General features: G+C 48.8%; 2 protein-coding genes across 2 annotated transcripts in view; one reads left to right on the top strand and one right to left on the bottom strand.

The window, feature by feature from the left end:
* Positions 1-13,115, top strand: part of ANKH (ANKH inorganic pyrophosphate transport regulator) — a 140,092-nt gene extending 126,977 nt beyond the window's left edge. The window contains exons 9-12 of the mRNA XM_079917305.1: positions 6,890-7,019; positions 8,807-8,930; positions 9,569-9,668; positions 10,109-13,115. Of these exons, the coding sequence (XP_079773431.1) occupies positions 6,890-7,019; positions 8,807-8,930; positions 9,569-9,668; positions 10,109-10,222 (468 nt within the window). The 3' untranslated portion in view covers positions 10,223-13,115. The remainder of the gene's footprint in view (positions 1-6,889; positions 7,020-8,806; positions 8,931-9,568; positions 9,669-10,108) is intronic.
* The window catches only part of OTULIN (OTU deubiquitinase with linear linkage specificity), a 49,979-nt gene continuing 40,795 nt past the window's right edge, over positions 5,707-14,890 (bottom strand). Inside the window, exon 9 of the transcript XR_013827652.1 lies at positions 5,707-6,022. The gene's annotated coding sequence lies outside the window, so the exon portion shown is untranslated. The remainder of the gene's footprint in view (positions 6,023-14,890) is intronic.

Below are 14,890 nucleotides of genomic sequence, written 5' to 3'. Positions count from 1 at the left end.
CGTGATTTTTTTTTTTTAAAAAGAAGCCAATGATCATGGAGACAGAAGGTTTGTCTGGAGTGGTCTGCACTCTACTCGAGATGAATGTATCTTGAAATACAAATAGGTATCTCGAGACAGCAGAAGCAGATGAAGAACTACCATCCTGCAGACTGTGGAACGAAAACCACATTCACAGAAAGACAAAATGAAAAGGCAGAGGACTGTGTACCAGATGAAGGAACAAGATGAAACCTCAGAAAAACAAATAAGTGAAGTGGAGATAGGCAACCTTCCAGAAAAAGAATTCAGAATATTGATAGTGAAGACGATCCAGGACCTCGGAAAAAGAATGGAGGCAAAGATCAAGAAGATGCAAGAACTGTTTAACAAAGACCTAGAAGAATTAAAGTACAAACAAACAGAGATGAACAATACAATAACTGAAATGAAAACTACATTAGAAGGAATCAATAGCAGAATAAGTGAGGCAGAAGAACGGATAAGTGACCTGGAAGACAGAATGGTGGGATTCACTGCTGTGGAACAGAATAAACAAAAAAGAATGAAAAGAAACGAAGACAGCATAAGAGACCTCTGGGGCAACATGAAATGCACCAACATTCGCATTATAGGGGTCCCAGAAGAAGAGAGAGAGAAAGGACCAGAGAAAATATTTGAAGAGATTATAGTCGAAAACTTCCCTAACATGGGAAAGGAAGCAGCTACCCAAGTCCAGGAAGCCCAGCGAGTCCCATAAAGGATAAACCCAAGGAGAAACATGCCGAGACACATAGTAATCAAATTGACAAAAGTTAAAGACAAAGAAAATTTATTAAAAGCAACAAGGGAAAAATGACAAATAACATACAAGGGAACTCCCATAAGGTTAACAGCTGATTTCTCAGCAGCAACTCTACAAGCCAGAAGGGAGTGGCATGATATACTTAAAGTGATGAAAGGGAACAACCTACAACCAAGATTACTCTACCTGTCAAGTGTCTCATTCAGATTTGACGGAGAAATCAAAAGCTTTACAGACAGGCAAAAGCTAAGAGAATTCAGCTCCAACAAACCAACTCTACAACAAATGCTAAAGGAACTTCTCTAAGTGGGAAACACAAGAGAAGAAATGGACCTACAAAAACAAACCCAAAACAATTAAGAAAATGGTCCTAGGAACATGCATATCGATAATTACCTTAAACGTGAATTTATTGGGCTTCCCTGGTGGCACAGTGGTTGAGAGTCCGCCTGCCGATGCAGGGGACACGGGTTCGTGCCCCAGTCTGGGAGGATCCCACATACCGTGGAGCGGCTGGGCCCGTGAGCCATGGCTGCTGGGCCTGCGTGTCCGGAGCCTGTGCTCCACAACGGGAGAGGCCACAACAGTGAGAGGCCCGCGTACCACAAACACAAAAACAAAAAACGTGAATTTATTAAATGCTCCAACCAAAAGACACAGGCTTGCTGAATGGATACAAAAACAAGACCCATATATATGCTGTCTACAAGAGACCCACTTCAGACCTAGGGACACATACAGAGTGAAAGGGAGGGGATGGAAAAAGATATTCCATGCAAATGGAAATCAACAGAAAGCTGGAGTAGCAATACTCATATCAGATAAAATAGACTTTAAAATAAAGAATGTTACAAGAGACAAGGAAGGCCACTACATAATGATCAAAGGATCAATTCAAGAAGAAGATATAACAATTATAAATATATATGCACCCAACATAGGAGCACCTCAATACATAAGACGAATGCTAACAGCTATAAAAGAGGAAATGGGCAGTAACACAATAATAGTGGGGACTTTAACCCCTCACACCAATGGACAGATCATCCAGGCAGAAAATTAATAAGGAAACACAAGCTTTAAATGACACAATAGACCAGGTAGGTCTATTAATTGATTGATATTTATAGGACATTCCATCTGAAAACAGCAGATTACACTTTCTTCTCAAGTCCACACGGAACATTCTCCAGGATAGATCACATCTTGGGTCACAAATCAAGCCTTGGTAAATTTAAGAAAACTGAAATCATATCAAGCATCTTTTCCGACCACAACACTATGAGATTAGAAATAAATTACAAGGAAAAAAATGTAAGAAACACAAACACATGGAGGCTAAACAGTATGTTACTAAATAACCAAGAGATCACTGAAGAAATCAAAGAGGAAATCAAAAAATGCCTACAGACAAATGACAATGAAAACACGACGATCCAAAACCTATGGGATGCAGCAAAAGCAGTTCTAAGGGAAGTTTATAGCAATACAAGCCTACCTCAAGAAACAAGAAACATCTCAAATAAACAACCTAAACTTACACCTAAAGGAACTAGAGAAAGAAGAACAAACAAAAATTCATCTAGACTAGATAGGTGAATAATGCGCTGGGTAAATAAGAATAGATGGAGAAATGTTATTAATAAATGTACTAAATAACATGATACTCTCATTTACCTAAACTTTCAAAAACAATGTAAATAGTTCAAGTAGATTCTGTTTTCATCAGTAGCTAGGGTAGGGGTTCAAATGGGGAGACCCCTAGAGGGATGCATGAGAATCTGAGATTGGAGAAACCACGCTTGTCTCTCCCAACCTGGAAACTGTGATCTGCTGCAGGTATAAGACCCACACCTCTATCCCCACAAAGATACACAGGGGAGCTCAGGTATTCTCCAGCTGCACTGGGGCAGATAAATGTTGTGAATGAATCAACGTGCATTCATCATCATGTACATTTGTAATTTGTCTGTGATGGTAGGTGGCAGTGATCCCGTCCTGAAAATTACTCTGGAATCATGCCCACGACACTGACATGCTAATCACATGTTTGGGGGCTTAACCAGAGAGGCAGGGGTCCTGTTTGGGCCACTTGCTAGCTGTGTGGTCTTGAGCAGGTGAAGAAAACTTTATGTGCCTGGTCTCTTCGTCTGTAAAGTGGGTAGTAATAGTACAGCTCTCATAGGAAAGTAAAGATGAAATGATTTAGTGTGTACAAAGCATTTCTTCCGGTTCCCGGCCCATAAGAAGTGCTACATAGTGTTTGCTATTTTAATATCCCCGTCATTGTTGTCATAGACATAGGTGCCGAATCTTCCCAAGAAATGGATTAAAATGATGCAAGCAAACAAGTCACTGATTCTTAAAAAAAAGAAAGAAAGAAAAAGAGAAACAAATAAGTATCTCAAAATTCAAAGTAAAAATTTCATGGTCAGTGCCTGGACCTCAGAAAAAGAGTCACAGTCTGTCAAATAAAAGAGGAGTGGGTCATGGGTCTTCTTTTTTTTTTTTTTTTAACCTTTTGGTTTTAGAATTATTTTAGATTTACAGAAGCATTGTGAAGATAGCACGGACCCTTCACCCCACACTCCATCTTACCCCTCTGTGGTACATTTGTCACAAATAAGGAACCAACCCCAGTACGTTATTGTGAACTAAACTCCACAGTTCATTCAGATTTCATGAGCGTTTTCCTCGTGTCCATTCTCTGTTCTAGGATCCCATCCGTGCTACCACGTTACAGTTTGTCATCTTGTCTCCTTAGCCTTCTCTGGTCTGTGAGAGTTTCTCAGACTCTGCTTGTCTTTGTGGCCTTGTCAGTTTCGAGGAATACTGGTGAGGCACTATGTAGAATGTCACTCAATTTGGGTTTGTCTGGGGTTTTTCTCATGGTTAGACTGGGCATATGGGCTTTCGGGAGGAAAACCACATAGTTAAAGGGCCGTTCTCATCACATCTCCTCAAGAGAACATGCTCTCAACATGACATCACTGATGATGTTACCTTGATCACCTGGCCCATTATGTTTGCCAGGTTTCTCCACCGTGAAGGTTGTTTTCCCCTTTTCCATCTTGTCCTTCTTTGGAAGGAAGTTACTGTGATCAGCCCACACTCCAGGAGTGGGGAGCTACGCCTCCACCTCCCTAAGGGGGGAGTATTCTATTCCTATCTGTTTATATATATCAGTATAGACTCATGGGTATTTGCTCTGTGCTGTGGCTCATAATTCAATACTACATCATTTTTTGTTGCTCAGATTCCTCCAGCTTTGCCAGCGGGAGCTCTCTCTTCTGGACTCCCGTGTCCTTCGATGTATCGTTCCAAGCTGACGGTCTTGTATAGTTCCCACCCTAGTCCTAGAGTGAGCCATTTCTGCAAGGACCCCTGGTTCCTTTTTGGAGAATAAATAGAAGCACCAAGATCGGGGCATGGAGTGGGTGGTTGTGCTTCGCTGGCTGCTTCCTCATGAGATAATGTTGACAGCAAGCTCAGCGGCAGAAAACCCAAGCCTGCAGCTACTCCCAGGAACAAGTCATGTTCACTGTCAGTAGCTCATGAGGTTTGCGTTCTGGTGTGGAAAAGTCAATGTCATTAGGCTCTGCAAATATTTGAGGAAAACGGCATGTCCTGGTCAACTAGGAGGGCATGTTCTAAGTCAAGACTACTCTGGGTGAACTCCTCAGAAAGACACTTTTCCTGAAATATTCTTTGTTAGGTTAGCTTCTAGAGCGTCTTGTTTTCTGAAACGGACTGGTTAAATCTCATCTGATGATGATGCTAGGGGTCAGTATGTTTCTTGGAAAAATTTGATCTGCATATAGGGATTGTAGCTTTTAACCAACCAATCCTACTTCTGAGTTGCATGTATTTCTTTCTGGGCGATGCTGGAAATAAGTCACTTTTTTTTAAAGAACGTGCTGGAAGGTAAGGAGCATTTTCATACTGGAAGTATAGCAAAGGCAAAGGGTCCAATTCAGAGACTTCAGGGAGAAAAAGAAAGGAAGTGTCGATCCATGTGGCATTGCTTCCCTTTAAACCTGTGATTGCTGAAGCCCCGGACTAGACTGAGAGCATTCAGTGACACCGATCTAGAAAGACCCAATCTAGGCTGCAGGTGTGTGGGGCTGAAAACCCGAGAAGAAGCACCTCGGTGGCCCGTGGCCTTGATAGGGGCCTGTGGGGTGTCTTTGGCACAGACAGATACCAGATGGAGAACAGAGGGGCTTAGTGGTGTCAAGTTAAATCATACTGTCGACTTTTAGAAATGACATATCAAGCCTCCCTCCTGGGAAGCTCTATTAGAGATCCACCGAGCCTTACTGTTTTGCTTTCAAGGGACCAGACTGCAGTCACCCACCCTGGTTACTCGATATTTATGTCAGTGTCTCCAGTAATTTGGGTGCACTTGCTATCTTGCGTCCTCAGGTTGGACGCCTCCAAAGGTTACTGACCTTCTCCTCCAGGGCAGTGGAGAGCCTCCAGGTGACCATTATCTGTGCAGAGAAGCCAGAGGGAGCACTGACCTTTGCCACCGGTGCCTGCTCGCACCTTCCTCTCTGACATGCAATTACACGCTCCTTTTTCCTCGGTTTGTGGTCATTTAAAAGGCACTTCACGGCGATTTCGCAAGGCACAGAGAGATTGCAACAGGAGGCATTATCTCACATTCAGATAATCACTGGCTACAAAATAAGGAAAGCCTGCCGATGGTTTTCCTGGAAGCTTAAGTTGTTTATTTTTTTTTAGCAGAACGCAGCCTGGAGAGCTCCCTCCAGCCAGAGAGGAAACCCAGGATAGCTTATCCTCCATTAGTCCTGATGCACAATCCAGTCCAGAGTTGGGGCAATGCTCACTTATCTTAATTCTTTACAGCTTTACTGCTGTGGAAAATATTTGAAGGGAGGGATGATCAATCTACTTGTCAAGAAAATGAACCGTGTCCCAGTGCTGTGCTCAGTGTCGTTGTGAACGTATCGTGAAATTGCCACTATTCCTGGGCCGTAGGCGTGAGTGACAGCCCACCATTTCAGGCTGGCAGCTTTGCAGTGAGAAAAGATGGCAGGGCTACTTGTCCAGGACACTAGGTAATACAGCCTCCGAGCTCCGAGTTGCTAGATCTTAGGAAGTATTTTTCCCTTCATGTCAGAGATGGGGTGTAAGTACTTGCATCAGGCAGTAGGGTTAAATGATGGTACATCTGTCATCTTCGAAAATCAAGTGGGATACTCTTCCCAGATGCTGAAAAATACAAGATAGAATACAAGTTCCATTGCATTTATAAAAGTGAAACGTATTTATAACGGACCCTCCAAGGTATTTTTTTAACATATTTCAACATGACATAGTAAACAGGACCAGCCTAATTCCATGAAACTTAATTTACCCAAAACCTAAAGGTCGTTATAGTCTAAAACTTCAGTGTTCTGTTTTTACACGAATGCAATTCATTTTATAATGCATTCACTTTCATTTTAGAGAAGAATCACTTACATCTTAAGAAAGGGAGAGAAGTGTTTTATGCAACTGGCATTTTTCTGACATTCTCTTCCAAAGTTATAGCATTACATTTTTAAATTCAGCTTTTCAATCGGTTATACACACACAAAGCTTAAAAAGTCAGGCCTCTAAGAACTGGTCCCCGCAATAGCTTTCTCCCAACCTGCCCTCGCCTTTTCTCCTACTCCCAGATCCGGTTCAATGCAATTCTGCCTGCGTCCAAATGCTTTCAGGTCACTTTTTATTGTTTGGTTAAAATTAATGTAAAAATTACATGAATAGACATGCTCACCCTGAACTAACTGAGCTGTCCAGCAGCCTAGATAAGCCTTCCATACTGGCCCGGCTACCCGCTCAGATGCCCTCCTGTCACATGGGCCCCGCTGCCAGGCTCCCTTTGGGGCAGGTGTGGCGAATGGGCCAGGGCCTGTGTTGTCAGGTGAGAACAGAGCAAGGCGGAGGCAGCTCGAGGACCCATGTGCCAGTCCCCTGATCGGGCAGGTTCACCCTCTCTCCTAGCTCCTCGGGGATCACGTGACACCTGCCTTCCCATCTCACTTACGTACACCTTTTTCTAACAACCTCGCTTCCCGTCTTTCTTCCCCGCAGCTCTGTTTTGTGATGTTCTGGACTCCCAACGTTTCCGAGAAAATTTTGATAGACATCATCGGCGTGGACTTCGCCTTCGCAGAACTCTGCGTCGTTCCCTTGCGAATCTTCTCCTTCTTCCCGGTTCCAGGTAAACAGAGAATGAAAGAAAAATTCCTATTTCCCCTCATGCCTGATTCAGTCTTCTTTGTTGGCAAACGTTTGCAGTCCTGTCCCCCCCAAAAAAAAATTTCTTTTAAGTTTTCAAATTTCACAGTGGATTAAAAAGATGCGAAGACATTATCCAGTCAGTCGAAAGTTTGAGAAACCAGTCGAACAGGTGTCATTTGTTTCTTAAAGGACAGTGGTTGCAAACTCAGTCAAAAGAGCCCAAAGGGAGAGCATGAGAAGTTCCAGGGGCAGCAGAACAGTTCTGTGTCTTCACTGCGGTGATGGCTACACAAATCTATGCCTGTCTTAAGGCTCTAAAAGGACCGCTGGAGAAAAGAAGAATCCAGTCAGAGCCGAGGCCAGAAATGGGCCGTGGAGCTGGTCGAAGCCGGGGCCGATGGCACACCTGCCACCCTGCGCCTGTTCCCAAGTCAGGCCACGAGCTGCCCCTGCTCTGAGATGCCAGGCATCCCTGGAGACTCTTGGGGTGCCCTCTGGTCCTTGGGGTGGGGTGGGGGTCACCGGGGGAGCCAAGCTTTGGCGCCACCTGGAAGAGGCGGCACTTGGTGGAGATCAAGGCGCGTGCCGTTGACTCCCCAGTCTGGACTTGAGCGGGCGCTGGAGGTCCCAGAGCTAGGACTGGGGTGGGACTCGCCTTTCGTCTTTCCTCGCCTGTCAGACCCCGGGGCCTGCAGACAGCCGGCCCCACCTGTCTTCGCCATCTGCTGGGTTTGGGCCAATCAGGTTAGCATCCCGCCCGCGCGGCCTCACCCTCTCCCTTGGCCAAACACAAGTGAGTGTCTGTGTCTCAAAAATTCAATGCTTCCACCTGGGGCGGGCAGAGCCCGGCGTCAGACCAGGAAGACTGCAGATTCTTCCTCCAGAGGTACCCTGGACACGAGCTTTCACCCCAGGAATGAGCACTTCCTCCCCCTCGATAGGCCTATGCCTGCTGCCGCCCACACGGGATGAAGGGCTAAGCCTCCCGCTTCCCCAAACCCCACCCGGTTTCAGATCAAACCTAAATGTCGCCCAGGGTGTCTGTGCCCCAAACCAGCCCGTCAATACTTGACGCACTGTCCTTGGAGCCCCTCCTTGGAGCTGGGGCTGGTGCCCTGCCTGCCCTCCGGAAGCTCACAAGTCAGGGTGGGGAGACAGGGTACCGGGAACACGTTGTGAGGCCTTTATGAAAACGAGGGAGCCAGCTGAGGACCAGTGGTCAGGATGCTGGGGAGGAAACAGGGAAGGGATGCCCGTCCCTCTTCCTCACCCACGCCTCCCGCCTCTGCACCTCCCCCAGCCTGCGGGCTGGGAAACCCAGCTTCTGGTCCAGCTCCTCTCCTCCCAGAGTCAACCTGGATCACCATCAAGTTGCCGCTTCTCTCTGAGTTTTCTAGACCAGCGTGATCAGAGCTTGAGGCTAGGCGGGGGCAGGGGCGGGGCGGGGGGTGGGGGAGGGACTGGCAGCAGCCCCATGCCCCAGGGATGGAGGTCACGGCGGCGAAAGGGGCTGCCCACAGCCCACTGTCTGGACACTAAGGCTGTGAAGCGAGGGAGCCAAGGTGGGCACGGGGCTCCCCCAGGGGGGAGGGGGATCTGCAGCCCCGGCGGGAAGACGAGGTGACCAGCGCAGGGCAATGGCAGCGAGGCCTGGGTCCCGCGCAGCCGCCCAGGGACCCTGGATGCGCTGCGGGGTCTCTGGGGGGTTGGAAGCAGCAGGACGGGAGAAGCGGGGCGTTGCTGACGAGTCCTCGGCTCTCCCCTCAGTCACCGTGAGGGCCCATCTCACCGGGTGGCTGATGACCCTGAAGAAGACGTTCGTCCTGGCCCCCAGCTCGGTGCTGCGGATCATCGTGCTCATCACCAGCCTCGTGGTCCTGCCCTACCTGGGGTACGTGGTCGGGGGTCCTGCAGGTCCTGCTGCCGCTTATGCGCTCTGTCCAGAAGGCGACATCTGCTCTTTCCCGGGAAATCCCCAAGCACGTCTAGAGCTAGAAATGCCGGGGGATGCCTTGGTTCGCTGCCCAGGCCCAGGCGGGAGGCTGTCGAGATCCATTCCAGAAAAGTACTTTCGGGGTCAGGCCCGTCCACAAACCGCATTGAGCGTCTATCACGGCGTGGCAGGCACAGGAAGGTGAAAAACACCAGGGAGCAAGGGCGTCGCCCTGGTCCTCAGGGGCTCCCGGTCCCTTGGGGAAGGGGCGTGGTCCATCCCAAGGCGTGGGAAACCTCACCGTGCAGAGAGGACGGGCGGGATGCTGGGGGCTCACAGCGGGAGCCGTGCCCCTCCCCCAGGAGATGCTGAGCTGAGACCTGACGCAGGAGTGAGAGCTGCCTGGCCCGGAGTTCCAGGCCCCTCCCCCTGCAGGTGGCCCGTTTACTAGCTGCAGCCCTAACCAGCAGATCTCGGACGCGATCGTCAGGTCCCCCTGTTGTCTACACCTCTCCTGGGTTTTGGCTGGGTTTTGACTCTCTTTGTGCCTCAGCGGGGCTTTAACAGACAAACGGCCTTTGTGTGCTCATCCCCAGGGTACACGGAGCCACCCTGGGCGTGGGCTCCCTCCTCGCGGGGTTTGTGGGAGAATCCACCATGGTCGCCATAGCAGCATGCTACGTCTATCGGAAACAGGTGAGAGATGGAGACAGAACCGCGCACCTGCCTGGCACTCCCCAGGTGTAGGAGACAGAGTCTGCACGGTCTGCGTACGGCCATGGAGGGGAGGGGAGGGGAGGGCACAGCCCCCCGCTGGCAGGGGCTGCAGGGAAGTGGCGTCCTCGGGCAAAGGCAGGTCTCCATCAGCTGATGGGCGGGCGGGGAGGTGGGAGACAGGATCCGCCCACCCCTCACCCGCGCCCCGAATGCACAGGCACACAGTCCACTCCCGAGTAACCCCACTGTAAGCAACATGCTGGCCTAAGATGCAGCCTCGGCGAGGTCGCCCCAGCCATAAACGAGATCCCAGTCCGCGGCGAGGGGTCCCCGGAGAGCCCGTGGCCTCCCCCTGCTCTTGGCTCTGCTGCGCTGCGTCCCTGCCCCAGCCCCGTGCTGATGAGTCTGCTTTGGTCTAGAAAAAGAAGATGGAAAACGAGTCGGCCGCCGACGGGGAGGACTCGGCGATGACGGACGTACCTCCAGCAGAGGAGGGCACGGACGCCGTGGAGATGCAGGAGGGGCGCGAATGAGGCGCGGGCGCCCCGGGCGCTGCAGGGACGGCCGAGATGACACTTCAGCGTCATCCGCTCTCCCGTCGTGTTTTGTTCCGCTTTCGTCTTTGGTTTTCGCTTGGGTAATGAAAGAGGCCTTGATCTTACGGTTTCACGGCCACTCTGGCATACTGGGTATGCCCACGCTGATGTGAGGACCTGCAGAACGGTCTCGCCGTTGCTTTGTGGAAACAAACCAAACGACTGACTTCATGCCCCCGCTCCGTGAGAACCCCGAAGACATAGCTGCCTCGTAGCCCACGTTGCCTCCCCACCCCCTCGGACAGTCTCCCCTTGGAACCAAAGGACCGCGGCTGTGCCGTCCATCGCCCCTCAGACACCACCGCCCGGCGGGCCACAGACTGACCCTGTCCCCTTGCATCGCTCTTGAGAACCAATAGGTGACAACTCGGCTTTCTTTGGTCAGCTTCCCAGTAACGTGACTGTCAAGAGATGTGGCTCAGAGGCACCGCACCGTGGATGCGACGTGTGAACGCGCTGGACAGGTGGACGGACGGAAATAATCTCCCGTGGGAAGGTGTGAGGTGCCTTGGGGGCAGAAACTGACACATGCAAACGATAGCACTTCACCTCGCCTCTTCCTAGGTTTGAGTGCGCGCTCACTTTCAGGCCCTGTCCTGTACGTACGTGGGCTGCCTTGTTAAAGTTGTCCCGAAGCGCATCTCCGGGTTGCCGCGTCCTTGGGCATGACTTTCCCTGAAGGCTTGTTTTTCCACCCACCTTTCCTGAAGATGGCACTAGAGCAAGGGAAACGGACGGAGCATTCTAACTTTACGTTTTAGTTTTTAAAGTGAACTGAAGCTTTAAGTCATAATCTAGCATTCTAATGCCAGGTTGCTGTATCATCACTTTGAAAGTAGAGTTATGACCTGGTCCTAACCGTGCGGCACAGGTAATTCCGAGTGTACTTCTGTACTCCCCTCTCACACCACACGAGAAAGCAAGACATTTTATAAACGATAGCAAAGTCACTATGTGATATTCCCTGAAATGACACATTTGAAATCCATTCAGTGCAGTATATTTTTCTAAGTTTTGGAAAGCGGGTTTTTTCTTTAAAAAAAAATATGGACACAGTTCACTAAATTCTTGATTTAGTCAAAATTCCTAGACTGAAAGAACCTAAACACAAAAATATTTTAAAGATATAAATATATACTGTATATGTTATGTAATTTATTTTAGGCTATGATACATTTCCTATTTTCGCATTTTCAATAAAATGTCTCTAATACAATACGGTGACAGCTCGTGTGCTCAACATACCTGCAGTTGAAACGTATTGTATCGATGAACAGTGTGTCTTGTTTGCAGCAGTTTTACAGTCTGTCATTTGTACATAAATGTAAGGGTCAGCAAATGACAAGAGAACTATTTTTCATTATGAGCAACAGGGGTATAAATGGGTCAGCTGATGTAGACAATAGTGGGAATGGAAATATATGCTAGAAGGGCAAAAAAGAAAGAAGTCGTCAAGCCTTTTGCGTTTATTGCTTTCAGTGCCGCGTAATCATATTGTTCCTCATAGAAAAAAGAATGTAAAGGCTCGGAGTCAGCCATGAATATCACAGGGTTCGTTCACATGTCTGGACACCCAGTGACCCCTGGGGGACAAATCCTCATGTGCTTCCTCTGAGCGGGTTTTCCGCTGAGAATTAAGATGCATCGCTTTGGGGTGGTTTCAGGGGCAGATCTGAGAAGATGGGGGAAAAAATCTAATTGTATCGGCTTTTTTAAAGTACATGACTAGAAAATTAAACAGCAGTATTTTTTAACATGTGTGACTAGTATTTCATGCTTGTGGGGTTGGAGCTTAAAGAGTAAATTGAAAAAGCAAATTCTTTCCCTCCGAATCGGGGAAGACCAGCTAGGCTCTTCATTATGCGATTAGAACACAGCATTACAACCTCAGAGACACCTTCGGTGATAAGAGTCACGGGCCAGGGTGTTTTGTTAAGAGTTTCAGAAAACACAGGAAACAAGCCCCGACCCAGGCCACCGTGACGGGGCTGCCGATTGTACAGGGCGCACATGTCTTAAAAACCTTTCTCCTCCAGCCATATGCCCTCTCCTCCCGGGTTCCTTCATTCGCTTGGGCTGCTAAAGTCACTTCACAGCTTGGGCTGACAAGCACACACCTTAACCTCCAGAGCAAACCCCGCTGCTGGCAGGTTCTTCTGCAGCTGTTCTAACCAACACAGACAGGAGAGGAAGAGGAATGGGTCTCCTTCCCACTTTTCAGCGTGAGGGGGGGCACCCCTTTGACTTCGCCGCCCAAAGAAATGTGCCTCCAACCCAGGTTTCTTTTTCCATGCGAGTCGCTCAGCTGACAGAAGTATTTAGGGAGCCGTGCCTGGAGGGTCTCAGGTCAAGGACCGTGGAAAGACCAGACGTGACTTTCGCAGTGTGGACCCATGCCTCGTAGACACACGGGATCCAAAACCACGGGGCCATCAAGCTGCTTGTATTTAGATGCTGAGAAGTCTGGGCTGCTCGGAGTGGTCTCTCCATCCCGAGGGCCTTCTCTGGGCCAGCTCAGGTCAAGAGCGGCTTGTCGCGTGGCCTCTCTGCCTTCTGAGGGGCACAGGCGAGGTCATTCTCAACGCAGCTGCTGTGGGCTCTGAGCGGGACCTCAGTGTCACTGGCGTGGGCGAGACACCAAGATCTGAGCCGGAGGACGCAGGCTGGGCTTGCTCCAGGGCCGCCACTCGGCTCAGGGCGTGTCCAGAGGTTTGCACGTTAGCTGGAAGCCCTCACTTGAGACTCTTTCATTTGGGCACAAAGGCCGCTGATTTACGTCACTGTGGTTTACGCCCCCCTCGTTGCCTGCCTCAGGCTGGTCTTGTGCAAAAGTCCATCTTCTTCGTTTTGCACATGTGTTTTGCACCAGCAGTTGGTTTGGCTCTGAAACTGTCCAGGGATGGCCCATACCCTCAGAAATGGAAACTTCTAGTGATAGTTTAGGGTATATGGGATGGGGCCAGGCTTCACGACAGTAGTAAAAGCGCTTGGCTTTTCACTCCCCGAGTCCTCCCAGCAAATAACGTCTGGAGGTGCCCGGGAGGCCCACGAGAAAGGAGGCCCGGGGGCTCCGCTGTAGTCCCGCTCCATCAAGACCCCAGGGCACTTCCCAACCAGGAGCCGGCTCTGTGGTTGGTCCCCACATGCAGCCTTTTCCGGTCTCTCTTGGGACTGGGATAATCACTGCATTTCCCAAATATCAGAAAAGTTATTCAGTGATAGCTCTAGAGCAAGAGGTGAAAAAGTTAACACCTCCCTACCCTCCTACCTCATTCTCATTTGGGGGTCTTCTGGAAGGAAGGGGCAGGGGGAGAGCCACTGTTTTGTACCCTTAGTTTCCAGAAACACATCCATTTAAAGACTCAGTAGTTCTTTGACTGGATTTTTTTTTCTTCAAACTGAAGTGGGAGAGAGACTGAGAAAGTATTTATATAGTTGTAATTAAATGACATTATCTTGAGAAATATTTTCTTGTATTTAATAATCTTTCTACTTATGTAAATCTCTACACAGACCAGTGCCCAGGACTGCATGAGCTGGTGTGTACCCATTAGTCAGGGTTTCTGGCCTCTTTGCAGGCGAGCTGACTTCTAAACCTAGGATGAGGTCTTCATCAATCAAAGCAGTGCATGGTCCAGGAGAGGGGCCTTTTATGTTCTGAGTCCTAAGCTTTTTTTTAAATATATAACCAAAAGGGCAATGAGCAGGGCTGTATAGCTCGTGGAGATTTGTAAGTGTTGAGACGCCTGTGTTGCATGTGCAGCCAATTCCCTAAAAGCAGGCTCCTGCCCACCTTCTGAGAAGACAGGCACCCTCAGGCGCGCCCTCGCACTGCTCCTTCATAAAAAGCACTTGAACCTAGAAAAGCATGTTTTTAAGCAACGTGTTTGGTAAACGTTCAGGATGCTCCTCTACGTGGTTACTTGGAGTCTCTACTTCTGTCCTTTGAAGCAGCAAAACATCACGTGATTCATCGACTGATCTAACCACACATAAAACACGATGTAGAGAAAATCTGAAGATACACGGAAAGACCCTGTTGCCTGCCCTTTTAAAGGTTATATGTCTAAAATTAACTACCCAAATGTGCAAAATGAGGGATATGTTATTACATAATCAAAATAGCCCAAACCCCACTCCGAAGTCAGAAAAGCTGTAACGAATTATAGAGTTCACTGTCTGATCTCAAAAGGGAAAACAATGAAGGCGAGCTGGTGAGAGCTTAAGATTTCACTTTCTCCTCCAGAGGGGAGGTTAGAACTATTAGCTATTGCACTCTGCGCAAAGAAGAGCACCAAAGATGGGCCTCCAAAGTCTTTTTTTTTAAATCATCCTTGCCAAGTCCAAGTGGTTCCGGGAGAATTTTCTTCTCTGCTGCATTTGCAATCAACCAGGGTCTCTGAAAGACTGTGTAAGATCCACGCACTTTTACAGATTGCTGTCACCTACCCACGGCTTCAGCACACGTTTCTATATGGTACCCTTTTTTAAGTTAGGAGATGTAACCCGAAGTGCACTTCACTAACAAGATTTGGTATCGGCTTCTAAAATCCGTACATGCAAACAGAAGTGCACAAGAGCCAGGAAGCCTTTCTCTCTCCAGCA

Source organism: Stenella coeruleoalba (genome assembly GCF_951394435.1).
Source record: "Stenella coeruleoalba genome assembly, chromosome: 3".
NCBI classification, from domain to species: domain Eukaryota; kingdom Metazoa; phylum Chordata; class Mammalia; order Artiodactyla; family Delphinidae; genus Stenella; species Stenella coeruleoalba.
This window is presented reverse-complemented; position numbering and strand designations above follow the sequence as displayed.